The following is a 15385-nucleotide window of genomic DNA, read 5'->3' as shown; positions in this document are numbered from 1 at the left end:
GATATATTCCGTCAGCAAAGTAAAGGTATGTGACTAATATGTTTGCTCTTTGTGGCTACAAAAATTGTGAGAATAAATATATTTATTTATACCTTACCATGTTCCCAAAATGGCCATACACACACACACACACACACACACACACACACACACACACGTATATAGGTTCTCACTGCAGGCAAATATGTGTTTGAAAATTAAATCTCTAATAAAACTTCTAAGAGAATGTAAGTTGTCCAGGTAAAACTATAAAAATTCTTTTGAATAGCTATTTGGAATGAGTTTAAAGTTCATGAAAGAAAAGTTTGTATCTCAGCACTATTCCTATCAAGCTACCAATGTCATTTTTTCACAGAAAGAGAAAAAAACTTTTCTAAAATTCATATGGAACCAAAAAACAGCCTGAGTAGCCAAAGCAATCCTAATCAGAAAGAACAAAGCTGGAGGAATCACACTACTCAACTTCAAACTATACTATAAGGTTATGGTAACCAAAACAGCATGGTACCGATGCAAAAACAGACATGTAGACCAATGCAACAGAAGAGACAACGAAGAAATAAACTGCACACCTACAGCCATCTGATCTTTGATGAAGTCAACAAAAATAAGCAATGGGGGCGAGGACTACCTATTCATTTAATGGTGCTGGGATAGCTGGCTGGCCAGATGCAGAAGAATGAAGCTGAATCCCTGCCTTTCATCATATATAAAAATTAATTCAAGATGGATGGATTAAAGACTTAAATGTAAGACCTTAAACTATAAGACTCCTAAAGGGAAACCCAAGAAACACCATTGTGGACATCAGTCTTGGGAAAGAATTAATGACTAATCTTCAAAAGCAACTGCAAAAAAACCAAAAATTGGCAAGTGGGACCTAATTAAACTAGAGAGCTTCTGCACAGCAAAATAAACTATCAATAGATTAAACAGACAACCTACAGAATGGGAGAAAATATTCACAAACTATGGATCTGACAAAGGCCTGATATCCAGAATCTATAAGGAACTTAAACATTTGAACAAGCAAAAAACAAATAACCCCATGAAAAATGAGCAAAAGACATGAACAGATAGTTCTCAAAAGAAGACATACACGTGGCTAACAAACATGTGAAAAAATGCTCAACATCACTAATCATCAGTGAAATGCAAATCAAAACCACAATGAGATGTCATCTCATGCCAGTTAGAATGGCTATTTTAAAAAAGGCAAAAAATAACATGCTGGTGAGGATGCAGAGAAAAGGGAGCACTTATGTACTGTTGGACTTATGTACTGTTGGTGGAAATGTAAATAAGTTCGTCCACTGTGGAAAGCAGTTTTGAAATTTCTCAAAGAACTTAATACAGAGCTATAATTCGACTCAGAAATCCTATTACTGGGTACACATCCAAAGGAAAATAAATTCTACCAAAATGCTGAGTGTGGTGGCTCATGCTTGTAATCCCAGCACTTTGGGAGGCTGAGGTGGGAGGATCACTTGAGCCCAGGGGTTCAAGATTAGCATGGGCAACATAGTGAGACTCCATCTCTACAAAAATTTTTTTTAAAAAATCAGCTGGGCATGGTGGTGCACCTCTGTAGTCCCAGCTACTCGGGAAGCTCAGGTGGGAGAATGGCTTGAGCCAGGTGTTTGAGGTTGCAGTGAGCTGTGACTGTGCCACTGCATTCAGCCTGGGCGGCAGAGTAAGACTGTGTCAAAACAAAACAAAACAAAAAAGCAAAAAAAAAAAAAAAAAAAAAAAAAAAGACAAACACCCTGTATTAGTTCATTCTCACACTGCTATAAAGGACTGCCTTGGAGTGGGTAATTTATAAATAAAAAGACATTTAATGGACTCACAGATCCACGTGGCTGGGGAGGCCTCACAATCATGGCAGAAGGCAAAGGAGGAGCAAAGTCACATCTTACATGGTGTCAGGTAAAAGAGCTTGTGCAGGGGAACTCCCATTTATAAAACCATCAGATCTCGTGAGACTTATTCACTACCATGAGAATCATGGGGGAAATTGCCCCCATGGTTCAGTTATCTCCACCTGGCCCCACCCTTGACATGTGGGGAATATTACAATGCAAGGTGAGATTTGGATGGAGATACAGCCAAACCATATTGCCTTCCCAAAACCCAAAAAGACACATGCACTCACATGTTCATCACAGTACTATTCACAATAGCAAAAAACATGAAGTCAACCTAGGTGCCAGTCAGTGGTGGACTGGATAAAGAAAATGTGGTACTTATACAACCTGGAATACTATGCAATCATAACAAATAATGAAATCATGTATTCTGCAGCAACATGAATGTAGCTGGAGGCCATAATCCTAAGCAAATTAACACAGAAACAGAAAACCAAATGCCACATGTTCTTACTTATAAGTGGGAGCTAAACCTTGGGTGCCCATGGACATAAAGATGGCAGCAGTAGACACCAGGGACTAGTTAGACGTGGGTGGGAGGCAGGGGGAAGGGCTGAAAAACTAAATATTGGGTAGTACGCTTAGGACTTGTGTGACGAGATCATTTGTACCTCAAATCTCAGCATCACGTGGTATACCCATGTAACAAACCTGCACATGTACCCCTGAATCTGAAATAAAGTTGAAATTATATTTAAAGAGCTTGCATCTCGGTTCCTTTTAGATAAAAATAACAAAAATAATGAATACTTTATACTTTGTAAGTATAATAGTATGTATGACTCACTAGGGGTCAGACATTGCTTTTAGTACTTTAAGTTGCTAATACATTTAATTCTCACTAAACTTTATGAGGTTGTTACTATTATTGTCCTCCAATTTACATCTGAGGAAACAGAGGCCAAAGGGGTTAATCTATTTGTTTACTGTCACATGACTGCTAAGTAACAAAGGTGGGCTTTGAATCCAGCATTTTGTTCAAAAGTCCAAAGTATTGTCTAGCACATCATGCTGTTTCCAAATAGCTAGGAAGCTATTTCAATAATCCAAACAAGAGATAATGGTAGATTAGTCAGAGGTGATAGCGTCTATATCTATATGTATATCTCCATCTAGTTAGGCAGATTTTGAGAATAGAGGCAACAGAATTTTCTCACATTTGTCTGTGGGGCATGAAGAGAATAAGGGGAATCAAAGATAGTACAAGAATTTTGGCTAAGCAATTAGAAGAATGAATATGCAAGAGATGGGGAGGGAATGTTGGGAGTATTGTTTTGGATGTGTTTTGAGATGCCACTTATGTATACAAATGAAGATGTTTAGGTAGTCAGTTCGTCACATGAGACTGTAGTTCAGGGGACAAATCTGGAAAAATGAGTTTGGGAACTAGCAGCATATATATGATGTCTGAACTGTAAGATGGGTGTAGATCACCCAATGAAGTAAGAGTAAGCATGGATACAGAAAAGAAGGAGACCAAAGACTGATCCCTGGGGCATGCCAACATTTAGAGTTTGGGTAGAAGAAGAGGCAGCAAAGGAGATAGAGAAGCGGCAATACTGAGATGACAGGAAAGCGAGGAAAGTGTGGGGTAGGAAAAGCCAAGTGAAGAAAGATATCAAAGAGGAGACTCATCAGTTATGTCAAATAATAGGTAGAGTAAGATGAGGGCTGAGAACTTACCATTGGATCTAGCACCATGGAGATCATTGGTAACCTGACAAGAATAGTGCAGCTGCAGTGGAATGAAGGTAAAAGACTTATTGGAGAGGGTTTATGAGAGAAGGAGAGGCAATAAATGAAAGACAGAGAGTGGAGACAATGCTTTTGGAGTTTTGTGTAAAGTGAACTAGAGAAGTATGTCAATAGCTGCTGGGAAAAATGGAATCCAAAGTTTTTTTTAAGATGCAAAAAATAATAGCATGTTTTATGCTGAATTTGTAGAAAGAAAAAATGATAAAATGGGAGGGAGAGAAGAGAATTTTCAGAGCAATACATCTGAGATAGTGAGAGGAGATGGGATCTAGTGTACAAAAGGAAGCACTGGCTTTAGATAGCTCATCTGCTGTAGTAGTCAGAAGGCAGAGCATAAGGGTGGTAGGTGGGTTGATGTGTTGGAGGGAGTCTATGGAAACTATCTTCTAATTGCTTCAGTTTCCCAGTGAAGTAGGAAGAAAAGTCATTAGCTGAGGATAGGAGAGGAGGTGTTGGATGTTTGAGGAGGTTTAAGAGAGTGTAAGACTAGGGACGTATAGTGTGATTGCCAGGAAAAATTAAGGGCTCACCTGAGGTTCATGTTCATGAATTTAAAGAGATACCAGTCAGCATGGCTATTTGGTTTCTACAATTATGTTCGTCTATATGGGTACAGGCATGGATTAGGTGGAGAGTTAATTTAGCTAGCATTATGGGTTTGACCTTCTGAAAACAATACATTAAGAGAGAGAGTTATTGGGTTATATGAGAGAGATTACAATAATGGAATGATTAGAATTTAATCTGGGTAAGGAGGGAAGACTAAGGATGATAAGGGACATGGAACACTTCTATAAATGTATGGAAATCCCAGGGAGATTGGAGGATAGGAGTCAAGCTACTCAAGAAATTTAGCTGGAAAGACAGGAGATGGTGGTCAGAAAGTGGCATACATGGAATGGAGATAATGGAAGCAGTGTGATACTTAGTAGTGAACACCAACAAAGAAGTGAAGTGTTTCAACAGATTGGAGACATGAGCTTCAAGAGTGAGTGTCTTAGACAGGACTAAGAATGATCTAGAAGTCACATATGAGAGCAAGGATGATACTCAGCATACCTCCTTGAGAAGACTGCAGATGGGGCAGTGTCTTCATGGGACAGACAGGAAACACTCTGTTTACCCTCGGGATTCTCTCTCTGCTTTTCTTCATCCTGCTCGGCCTCAGAGGCTGAGTTCTACACACAGGACAACTGGGATCCCTTGCCCTCTAATTTCTGGTTGGATTTGGCCATTGTGAAACCTTGGCTAGAGATTGAAGGGTGAGGGAAGAAAGATATTTAGATATTTATTCCCAAATCCTTCCTTGCTAGGCTGCATTTGTTGGAGGCTGAGTTCATCTCCTAAAGGTCATAACTTCTCATCAGGCAGTGCTTCATCATCCTTTTTTGGTTTCGCTTAATCTGCCAACACCCTGATATAGTTTGGATGTTTGTCCCCTCCGAATCTCATGTTAAAATGTGATCCTCAGTGTTCGAGGTAGGGCCTGGCAGGAGGTGTTTGGGTCATCAGGGTGGATCCCTCATGAATGGCTTGGTGCCCTCTTCATGGTAATGGGAGGGTTCTTGCTCTATTAGTTCATGTGTGAACTGGTTGTTTAAAAGGGCCTGGGGGCTCTCTCTTGCTCTTTCTCTCACCGTGTAACATGCCTGCTCCCCCTTTGCCTTCATGCCTTCTGCCATGAGTGAAAGCTTCCTGAGGCCCTATCAGAAACTGAGTAGATGCTGATACTATGCTTGTACAGCCTGGAGAATTGTGAGCCAAATGCACCTCTTTTCTTTAGAAGTTACTCAGTCTGAAGTATTCCTTTACAGCAACACAAAATGTACTAAAACACACCCTTTTAATATAATTGTCCTTCAATTCTCATTATTTACTCTTTTTTACTGTGCCTTCTGTTTCCTGCTAGGATCTAAACCAATATGGTGATCAGTAAAAACTTAATGACTCTTGGGTCCCCAGGTTTGGTGGACAGCAAACAGGCCGAGAAATCTGCTTCCAAGGAGATTCAGATTCCAAGGAGGCATATTTCTCAATGTCCTTGTAATGTGACCAAGGAGAATAAAGAAATAGGAAGATTTGATTAGAGAACAGAGCCAAGAGCCATGAAGAACATTGGACTTAGGAGCTCCTCTCTGGGAGCATAATGGAGACAGAGTCAAGGAATGTGCCCCGTCTCAATGGTAGAGGGCCTCACAATGTCTGGCCAGTGGAATGCCAGAATTTATATGATCAGTAAATGTGGTGTTGCTCCCATTCTTATCCTTTAGAATGAGCATATTTATTGTGATTATCCTGTCCCGTTTTGCCATTACATATTGAATATTCAGGGAATGATGACTTGTCTTTTTAATTTATTTGTTTCTCAGGTCGAAAGAACCCATGTCTAAATGTGTGTGTGTGTGTGTGTGTGTGTGTGTGTGTGTGTGTGAGAGAGAGAGAGAGGGAGAGAGAGAGAGAGAGAAAGAACTGTATATTACCCAAGACATTGAACTTGATGCCATGATCAAATGATACTTGGAAGTTTTATGTCTTGGGGACAATGTGAGTGTACTTTACATGGAGGAAGGAGAGTGGGCTAAATATTTAGTGACCAGTGGGGTGACAGTCATTGTTATGACTCATCAAATAAATATTTCTGGCTTTCCTCCTGAACTTATGATGAGACTGCACTTTTCTACCTATTTAGAGTTAAATGGGATCATATCACTTGCTTTGGCCAATGAGATGTGATGTGTGCTACTTCTGGGTAGAAGCTTTAAGAGAACCTGTGCATGATTTGCCATGCATGCACGTTCCCTCTTCCACAGTGACCAGCAACATTCCAGATAGAGGCAGCTCCATCGCATTTGGCTCCAGAGCGAGGCACAACATAGAGAAGAATCCACAGTGAGCAGGTTGGGCATATAGCAGGAGTAGGAAATAAACCTTTGTGGTTTTAATTTACTGAGATTTGGGGGTTTTATGACAGCCTGACTTAGCCTTTCCTGTTATACTGTAGTGAAGATAATTTCACACAGAGTACAACGTGTGTGTGGAAGCCTGAAATGTCATGTCATTGCCACGTCAGAGTGAACCGTTTGGGGTTCAACGAGAGTAGTGTTTTTTTTTTTTTTTTTTTTTTTTGAGACAGGGTCTCTCTGTGTTGCCCAGGCTAAAGTGAGATGGCACAATCATTTCTCCCTGCAGCCTCGACAACCTGGGCCCAAGCGAGCTTCCTCCCTCAGCCTCTTGAGCAGCTGGGACTACAGGTGCATGCCACCATGACCAGCTAATTTTTTTTTCTAATAGACTTGGGGTTTCACCATGTTGGCCAGGTTGGTCTTGAACTCCTGAGCTCAGGTGATCCACCTGTCTCAGCCTCCCACAATGCCGGGATTACAGGTGTGAGCCACCACACCTGGCCAGCTAATTTTTAAACTTTTCATAGAAACAAGTTTTCGCTATGTTGCTCAGGCTAGTCTTGAACCCTTGGGCTCAAGTTATTCTCCCGCCTCGGCCTCCCAAAGTGCTGGGATTACAAGTGTGAGCCACGGTGCCTGGCCGAGAGTAGTGTTCTTGAGGAAAGAGAGTTGGTGGAACACTTTAATGTCATGTAGAGGAGTGCAGATTGCATTCTGCAGATAGAAGGGAGGGGCAGTAGAGTCCTGGAGAGACTTGGTCACTATGTGTGGGGGCTGTGGACTGGAGCAAAGGAGACTTGTGAGAAGGCTGCTGCAAGTGTCTACCAGGACCCAAACTAGATGGTGGTTCTGGAAGTAGAAAAGAAGCAAGGACTGCAGGACAGTGTGGAGGTCAAATTGACACCATTTGATATTCAACTGGAGGTGAGTGGTGGGGGACAGTGAGGAATCCAAGATGACTCAGGTAATTTGGGGGAGCTTGGGGGCCTTAGCTTTGTTCTGGGCTCTGTGCTTGCCTTAGCAGTTTCAGCAAACTGCCTGATTAGATGTCAAGGATGTCTTGTCCAGGGGCTGGGAACACAGGGATGATGTGTTATTTGGCTGCTAAAGCCACAGAAGTCATGTCTCCCCCTTTTCATCCTCTCCCTCAGTAGGAGGAGGGTAGATGGGCCACAATATGCCTATTAGCACTTTTTCCCCTATTGTTTTCTCCTCTCAAGTGTTGTGAAGGCTGATGAAGAGCACAAAGGCAAGACTCTTGCTAGAAAAGAGAATGACCTTTGTCAACATTCAGTTGTTCCATACATTTTTGGGTGTAGAGGAGATAGGGGAGGAGGGTGAATCATCAAACTAATGGAACTTTGTGAATTTTCACAGAACATTTCAAAGACATTTACGCAATTTAAACACGGTACTGAAGGAGCCAAGACTCTGTAAAAAAAAAAAAAAAAAAAAAAAAAAAAAAAAAAAAAAAAAATCTGTAACGGGAACCAGGCTAACAAACTGGGTAATTCACAGAATGGCAAATCCTTGCAAAAAGCACTCAGTTCATCTGTTAAAGGGTGGGGAGCATCTTCAGATTTTTGATCCTTACTGAAATCATGTTGTGTGAGAGATGCCGAGTCATTGGTACTCTGATTCCACCTTAGCTCTATCCCAGCTCCTGGCTGCACGATTGCTTCCATTATTTTATTATCCTGCAAGGCACAGCTGTTTATCTTGCTTTTTTCTGGATTCCTCTGCATCCTCCCACCCCCGAACTTTTTTGAATAAGAGTGAATGAGTTTCTCTTCTTGCCCTGCCTCCAATGGAACATGCCCTGATTGAAATGGATTCCCTCAGTGTGGCAGCCACAGAGAATCCACACACCTGGATCAGTTGCATTGTTGACAGCAGGGCTTCTCAAGTGAGGGCTGCAGACAAGCAGTATTAGCATCTTCTGGGAATATGTTAGAAATGCACATTTTCAGGCTTCCAGAGACCTCAGGAATCCAAAGCTCTGGAGGCAGGACTCAGCAATCTGTTTTTAACAAGCCCTTCACATAACTTGGAAGCACACTGACATTTGAGGCCCCCTGGCCTCACTGGTCTGGAAGGTTTAGAGGTGTTCTTTTCCCCCCCTATTGTGAATTATGCTCTTTTATTTATTTATTTTTCTTTAAAAATTTTTTTTCCTTTTTTATTTCTATAGGTTTTTGGGAAAGAGGTGGTATTTAGTTACATGAGTAAGTACTTTGGTGGTTATTTTTGAGAGTTTGGTACACCCATCACCCAAGCAGTATATGCTGCACCCAACTTGGAGATGTTCTTCTGAGGACCTCAAATAAGGGAAGAAGTCATGAGATGTGGGCATTGTGGTCTGGAGCCAACCACTCACCTTTCCCTCCTCTGCTTTTTCACTTTCTTTCTTTCTTTCTTTTTTTTTTTTGAGACATGGTCTCGTTCTGTCACCCAGGCTGGAGTGCAGCAGTGCAATCTCAGTTCACTGCAGCCTTGATCTCCCCAGGCTCAGATCATTCTTCTATCTCATCCTTTCAAGTAGCTGAGACTACAGTTACTCCCCAGCATGCCTGGCTACTTTTTGTATTTTTTTTTGTAGAAAAGATATTTCACCTTGTTTCCCAGGCTGGTCTCGAACTCTTCCCTTCAAGTGATCTGCCTACCCTGGCCTCCCAAAGTGTTGGGATTACAGGCAGGAGCCACCGTGCCTGGCCTGCTTCTTCATCTTTGAGATTAGGCAGCTGGACTGGTCAGCAGTTTCAGTTGTCATACAAAGTACTATGAGAAGTTTGTCAAATATTTCTAATATTTCAGAAACTTCTTAGAAATGATCCATTTTCCCCCAATATGCTGCAGAGGACTGACCAACATATCATGTTTGCTGTTTTGGGGCCCAAATAAGCTACTGGACTGTCAGCTTCTTGTGGTCATTCATGTTCATGTTTCCAGGGCTTATCATAGGGTCTGACCCAATGAGTAATTCGGGTAATGTTTTCCAAACTAAGCTATATAAAACCAGTATGAAGAGACAACTCATTTCATGCTCATCGGAAGCTCATGTGTTTCACATCAAGCACAGGCGTCGTTTGTAGCAGTGTTAGATTCCCACAAATATTAAAGGATATTCAAAATAGAGACCAGGTGGCCGCAACCCTAAACTTGGCTTGTTAGAGCTCCTATGGACCATAGCCCACTGTACTTATTCACAAATCTGTGTGGTTTCAATTATTTATGATTTTCTGCTAAAACTGGATGTGGTTCCTTTGGTCCTGTAAGATCCATCTGGGTCACTAACAGGACCCTGCTGCGCCCATGTGTGCAGTGTGTTTATTGGCAGTACAAAATTCGGCAGTATGGCAGGGATCACATCTTAACAGACGGTCTAGGCTGGGGGAGGTGTTCTGTGGGCCACAGGCGAGAACTTGAGATAATGCCAGGAACCTTCAATGTTTCGAAAAGGGCTCACTTGCTCAGAATTATCAGTCTGAATCTTGTGGTATCTTGTTCAGTCCTGTATGTTTTTAAGGGGAGCAGATTGAAGACCTCTCCCACTGTGTTGGCCCATCAGAGGGCAAGAGAAAAGAGATGCGGCCTGCTGTTCCCAAAGGGAAATGACTCAGCAGGGCACTGGTTTCCTTCAAACTCTCCTTATTATCTCTTTGCTTGTGAGATTGTCTAATTCAGTGGCTGCCCTTTTGAAATCTGAACTCCAGGGTCAGACACATGAAGGGGCAAGAGAACAGACCAAACCTTTATTAGTTCACAGAACTCCAATTCTTTATTAATCACAGCTTGCTCACAATGACATACAGGAAAATAGCACTAATGAAGAGTAAATATGCAGGCAGCAACCTTCAGGAGTTGGGAGTTGGGGAGAAACGACTTCAAAACTGCGATAGGTACTTATGGTGGGTATCTGGTGATTCTTAGTTGGCACAAATGCCCTGCCTAGCCCCCTTAACTGCGTCAGCTTCACAGATGGAGTGTTTTGTTGTTGGTATTGTTAGTAGGCAGGATTGCCTTACACTGGGGAAGAAAGACCAGCTTGAGTGAAAGTCCGCAGTGTTTTTGATTTTGTTTGTATGTGTGTTTTAATGCAACAACCAGCTCACAGTTTCCAAGTGGAAAAATATTCAGTAGCATCATGTACTTGTACTATAGGTAAGAGCTTAAAATGAACATCATCAATCATGGCATCCACAAATAAGCCACCTGACACATTAATTAATTCATTCCATCAAAAGAACTTAAACTAGAGAATTAAGCCCACTTTATGAAGAGCGATTTCACGGCTGCTTGAACCATTCGAATTTGGATTTGTGTTCAGCACTTTAAAAGGTTCAACTTTTTGCTTCTACCCAGATTGGTCTCAGGTCTGTCTTCTCATCCATCCCTTTCTAAAGCCAAAGCACATTTGTAGCACATAATCCAGGAGAAGCAGAAGTAAATGCTATGACTGGTGGTATTTCTTAGCCTGGTTTTGTAGTTTTTAGGCAGTAAGTAGATTATGAGCGAACAAATGTGAAGGTTCATGTGGAATCATAATACCTGTGATCTAGGTATGGTCTTAGTCAAGCTCAGAGACAACAAAGCCTTCTAGGTCATTAGGCAATGGTGGGTTTCTAGCACCATAGACTGTCTACTGACCTCATTTTTCTTTTGGAATGGAGTTAGACATGGGGAGCTTCAAAAAGAACAGACCTAGCAAATTCATTTGAGTGGAAAGACACAACATCAAAAGCCTGTTACAGGACATGTAAGATTATGAAATAACTTGCATAATGCAATACTTGTATTTTTTAACAAAAATGTAAGTATTTACAAAATAAGATCCAAGGTATTTTTTAAACATCAAGCAAAACATTCTGCAAAGAGACCGCATTGATTTTTTTTTAATTTTTGATTCTTTTTTTTTTTTTTTTTTATAATGAGTTCTTTTTAAACCATGTCATACATTCCCCATCCTGATATCGCATGATCCATTATAATATAGGCAGGGGGATTTACTATTGGTGGGGCGTGCCAGACCCTCCCTTGCTTCAGCCAGACAGTTCAACCTGGAGTTCCTTGTTCCTGCGCACCTCCGCAGCATGCCTCTCCTAAAAAACACAAAAGGAAGAAGAAATGTCACAGGCCCTTGTTGTCTGGTCCTTTGCGTACCATGTGTTTGACTAGATGTAACCCAGTTTGGTGTCTACTTTTAGGAATTTTTCCCATTTCAGAAGAGAGGAAAATATGGGCCCTGCAAAATGTCATGTTAGAGAAGATCTTACAAGACTTATTGTGTTTTAAAAAATATATTTAACACTGTTTTTGTTTAAAACTATGACGAAAAGTTCATGTTATTAAGATAATTTTGAATATTAGGATCACAGTGTAAATCCAGAGAAAGGCAATAAAACATCACATTATTGTTTCTTTATCATTTCTAATGATGTCATTCCTTTTCACTAATATTTTAAGGACTTTATAATCCTGATGGACACTCTGGGAGGGCTAGATCCAGGATGAAGACTTTCTATACTGCTTCTTAAACTCTTGACCTGTTTGTCAAGGCCCTTCATAATTGCAGTCCAAGTGACTTTTCCAGTCATAACCCCCATCTTTTCCTACACACACTTGATGTTTCAGTTTAATGGAATTGTCTTGTCATGCAATTTTCAATGCTAGTATTTCATCTCCACTGGTCAGGATTATAAACTTACTCTTTAAGCCCTATGACCATCGTCCTTTTCTCCATAAAGATTTTTATGAGACTGCAAAGACTAATCTGCAAACTTATCTCACTTTCCATTTGAACACCTGCATAAATCTTTCCTTTTATTCGGCAGTCATTTTATTCTAGCTTGTATTATGAGCCTCTCTGTTCTTGTCTCCTCTGTTATATTTGACTGTAAGCTCATTGAGGGACTGGACTATGTTTTCTCATTTTTTTTTTTCCATTTGCAGGGCCTAGCAGAGTGCTTTGCAGACAGCATGTGATTGGTGGATGTTTACTTACATAAGGAACCAAGGTACTAGCCTTGGTTTGGGAATTGAACTTCCTGAGGAGGGAACTGATGGAGGAAGTAGTTTTTAGTACTAAAATCAGTATTTTTTAGTATGTGACTATACATCAGATGACTAAAATCAAACTGTCTTGCATATATCATAGGTGCTAAATAAATGTTCATTGAATTGAAATTTTAAGATGCTAATTATTAGTAGTAGTATTTATGTTTCTGTAGAATGTTGCTTACATTGCTTCTCTCCCTCCCTCTGAAGCTCCAGAAATTACTTGAGACTCTATAGATTCTTTTAGTTCAGAAGAAATAAACTTGACCAGCTATAAAGTAAAACATCATTAAACTCTATTAATCTCAAGGAGTCTACACTTATAGGGTTCTTTATATTATAATACTGAATATTTATTAGGCACTTAATGTGTACCAGACCTGCATCAGTACAGGTTTTACCTGTATTAATTCCCTTAATCCTCACAATAATCTTATAGTGGACATTCTATTATTGTCCCGATTTTGCAGATGAAGAAACTGAAACACAGGAAGGGTAAGTAACTTGCCCATCTTCATGATACTAACAAGTGGGATATAAACCCAGGGAACCTGGCTCTAGAGCTCACCCTCTTAATCACTGCTATACAATTTCAATGTTGAGTGAGGAGAACATTTTATAGTTGCGTGGAAAAAGTGTCTTTTCAAGTGTAGATTCTGGGAGAAAAAAGGCATAGACCACCCTACACTTCCTTCAAAGATACAGAGTTGGAGTAAGCAGGAAGTTGACTCTAGAGAAAGAGATTAAAAACAATTTTATTTAATTGGTTTAAATGAGCTTTTGTATATGTTCAAAAACCATGAAGAGAAGGAAAAAGGCATGCATAGAGAAATCAAATCCTGTTTGGAAATGTCACAGGGGAAATTAGCATGGATGCAGCTGATTCTTCTTTTTGTTCTGCTATTATGAGGAAAAAGATGAAGCAAAATCTTTTTCTCATGCAGAAAGAAACTAATTAGTGAGAGCTGAGCTCTGGCAAAAATTGAGAAAAAGCCCAGACCATCACTATGCTAGGAAAAAGAAGCCTCAAGTCTAAAGATTCATAGAAATTCAAATTGATAACATAGCAGGAAACATTATAATTAGTATTATTAGGCTACTTTGGAATACACTTCTTGTTAAACTCAAAATTAGTGTTAACAAAATGGATTTTGCCATAGGAAAGAATAAATATAATTTGTGAGCTTGAGATAATGTGGAAAAAGAGAAAATAAATAATTATGAGTTTCTAATTAAAAATTATTTGTTTTCAGGCATTTTAGTCACTCTATTATTTGAACACTTTACATTCACATTATTGAATATTTGCTCATGAAATCTTAATGTGACTTTATATCAAAACGTGGGAGAACCAAAGGCAGTCATGCAGGAAGCGTGTAATTTCCCACACAGTCTGTTTTTCTTGTCAGCTCACTGTTTGCAATTACCAGATCTTGAATCTAGAGGTTCCTAAGGCAGTTGTGATACTCAGAGACCTTGAATCTAGAGGTTCCTAAGGCAATTGTAATACTCAGAGACCTTGAATCTAGAGGTTCCTAAGGCAGTTGTGATACTCAGAGACCTTGAATCTAGAGGTTCCTAAGGCGGTTGTGATACTCAGAGAAGGTTCATCGAGAAGACTACTCTTTGATAATATTTATTTCATTATTGAGCTCCTGATATTTGCTAGGCACAGTCAGAGGCCCAAGCATTTCTAAACTTACAATGTTTTCTGCAATTTACCCCCTTCCTCCCATCAATATAAAGGAAATGTAATACAATATTTGAGCATTGTATGCAACTATGCCTTGTATATGAAAAAAGATGTATGAAAGTTGATTTTAGGAAAAATTCTGGTCCTCTAATTCTTTCCTCTGATTTCATAGAAAGATTTCTCTACTGGAAGGTAAGAAATATGGGGTCTTTTCTTTCTTTACTTTTTAATGTCCCTTTAATCTCACCAGGTATCAAATATAAACAAGGACTTGGACTATATGACCTAGGATGTCAATTCCATCTATGGAATTCTGTCATATGAGCCTAATTAAATTCACGATGAGGTCAGTATCATCGAAAATCCTTTTTACTAATGACTGTGCACTTGCAACATAAAAGAGGGGTCAGGAGTGAGTTGTGTGAGCTAAGACAGCACATGTTCATACATTAAGATGTTGGTAATCAGGGGTCATGGGCAGATAGTAAAAAGGTTTGGAGTCAAACAGACTTGCATTCAAATCTAGTCTCTGTGGTCTACTTGTGATCTTGGCCAAATGACAACCTTCTTAAAGACCAGGTTCCTTAGATGTGAAATGGGGATAATCACAGTGTTTTCTTTTAGGTTGTTGTTTGGATGAAATGTGATAGTACATCCAAAAATGTCTGGCCTATAGCAAACAATTAATAAAGGCTAGTTTTAATCCCTTTTCCTATTTCATTATTCATTCATCAGACATGTTCAATAGTAAGTGGTTGCACAAATGCTATTTGTGCATCAGAATCACAAGAAAACAAAAGATGAGAAGAATGCAATAGGTGTAAATTGATAATAGCTGAAATCTATAACTAAAGAGTTAAATATTATCAACATCAGGGAAATGCAAATTAAAACCACAATGAAATACCACCTTACTCCTGCAAGAATGGCTGTAATTAAAAAGTCAAAAAACAATAGGTGTTGGCATGGATGTGATGAAAAGGGAACACTTTTACACTGTTGATGGGAATGTAAATTAGTATGACCACTATGGAAAACATAAAGAACTGAAA

At 39.9% G+C, this 15385-nt stretch overlaps 1 protein-coding gene across 1 annotated transcript in view; it reads right to left on the bottom strand.

Moving 5' to 3' along the window:
* Positions 1 to 10337: 10337 nt before the first annotated feature.
* Positions 10338 to 15385, bottom strand: part of STMN2 (stathmin 2) — a 55128-nt gene continuing 50080 nt past the window's right edge. The window contains exon 5 of the mRNA XM_054499535.2: positions 10338 to 11685. Within this exon, the coding sequence (XP_054355510.1) occupies positions 11626 to 11685 (60 nt within the window). The 3' untranslated portion in view covers positions 10338 to 11625. The remainder of the gene's footprint in view (positions 11686 to 15385) is intronic.

The sequence above is a fragment of the Pongo pygmaeus genome, chromosome 7 (assembly GCF_028885625.2).
Source record: "Pongo pygmaeus isolate AG05252 chromosome 7, NHGRI_mPonPyg2-v2.0_pri, whole genome shotgun sequence".
In the NCBI taxonomy this organism is placed as follows: Eukaryota; Metazoa; Chordata; class Mammalia; order Primates; family Hominidae; genus Pongo; species Pongo pygmaeus.
The sequence above is the reverse complement of the archived record's forward strand: the minus strand, read 5'-3'. Positions and strand labels throughout refer to the sequence as shown.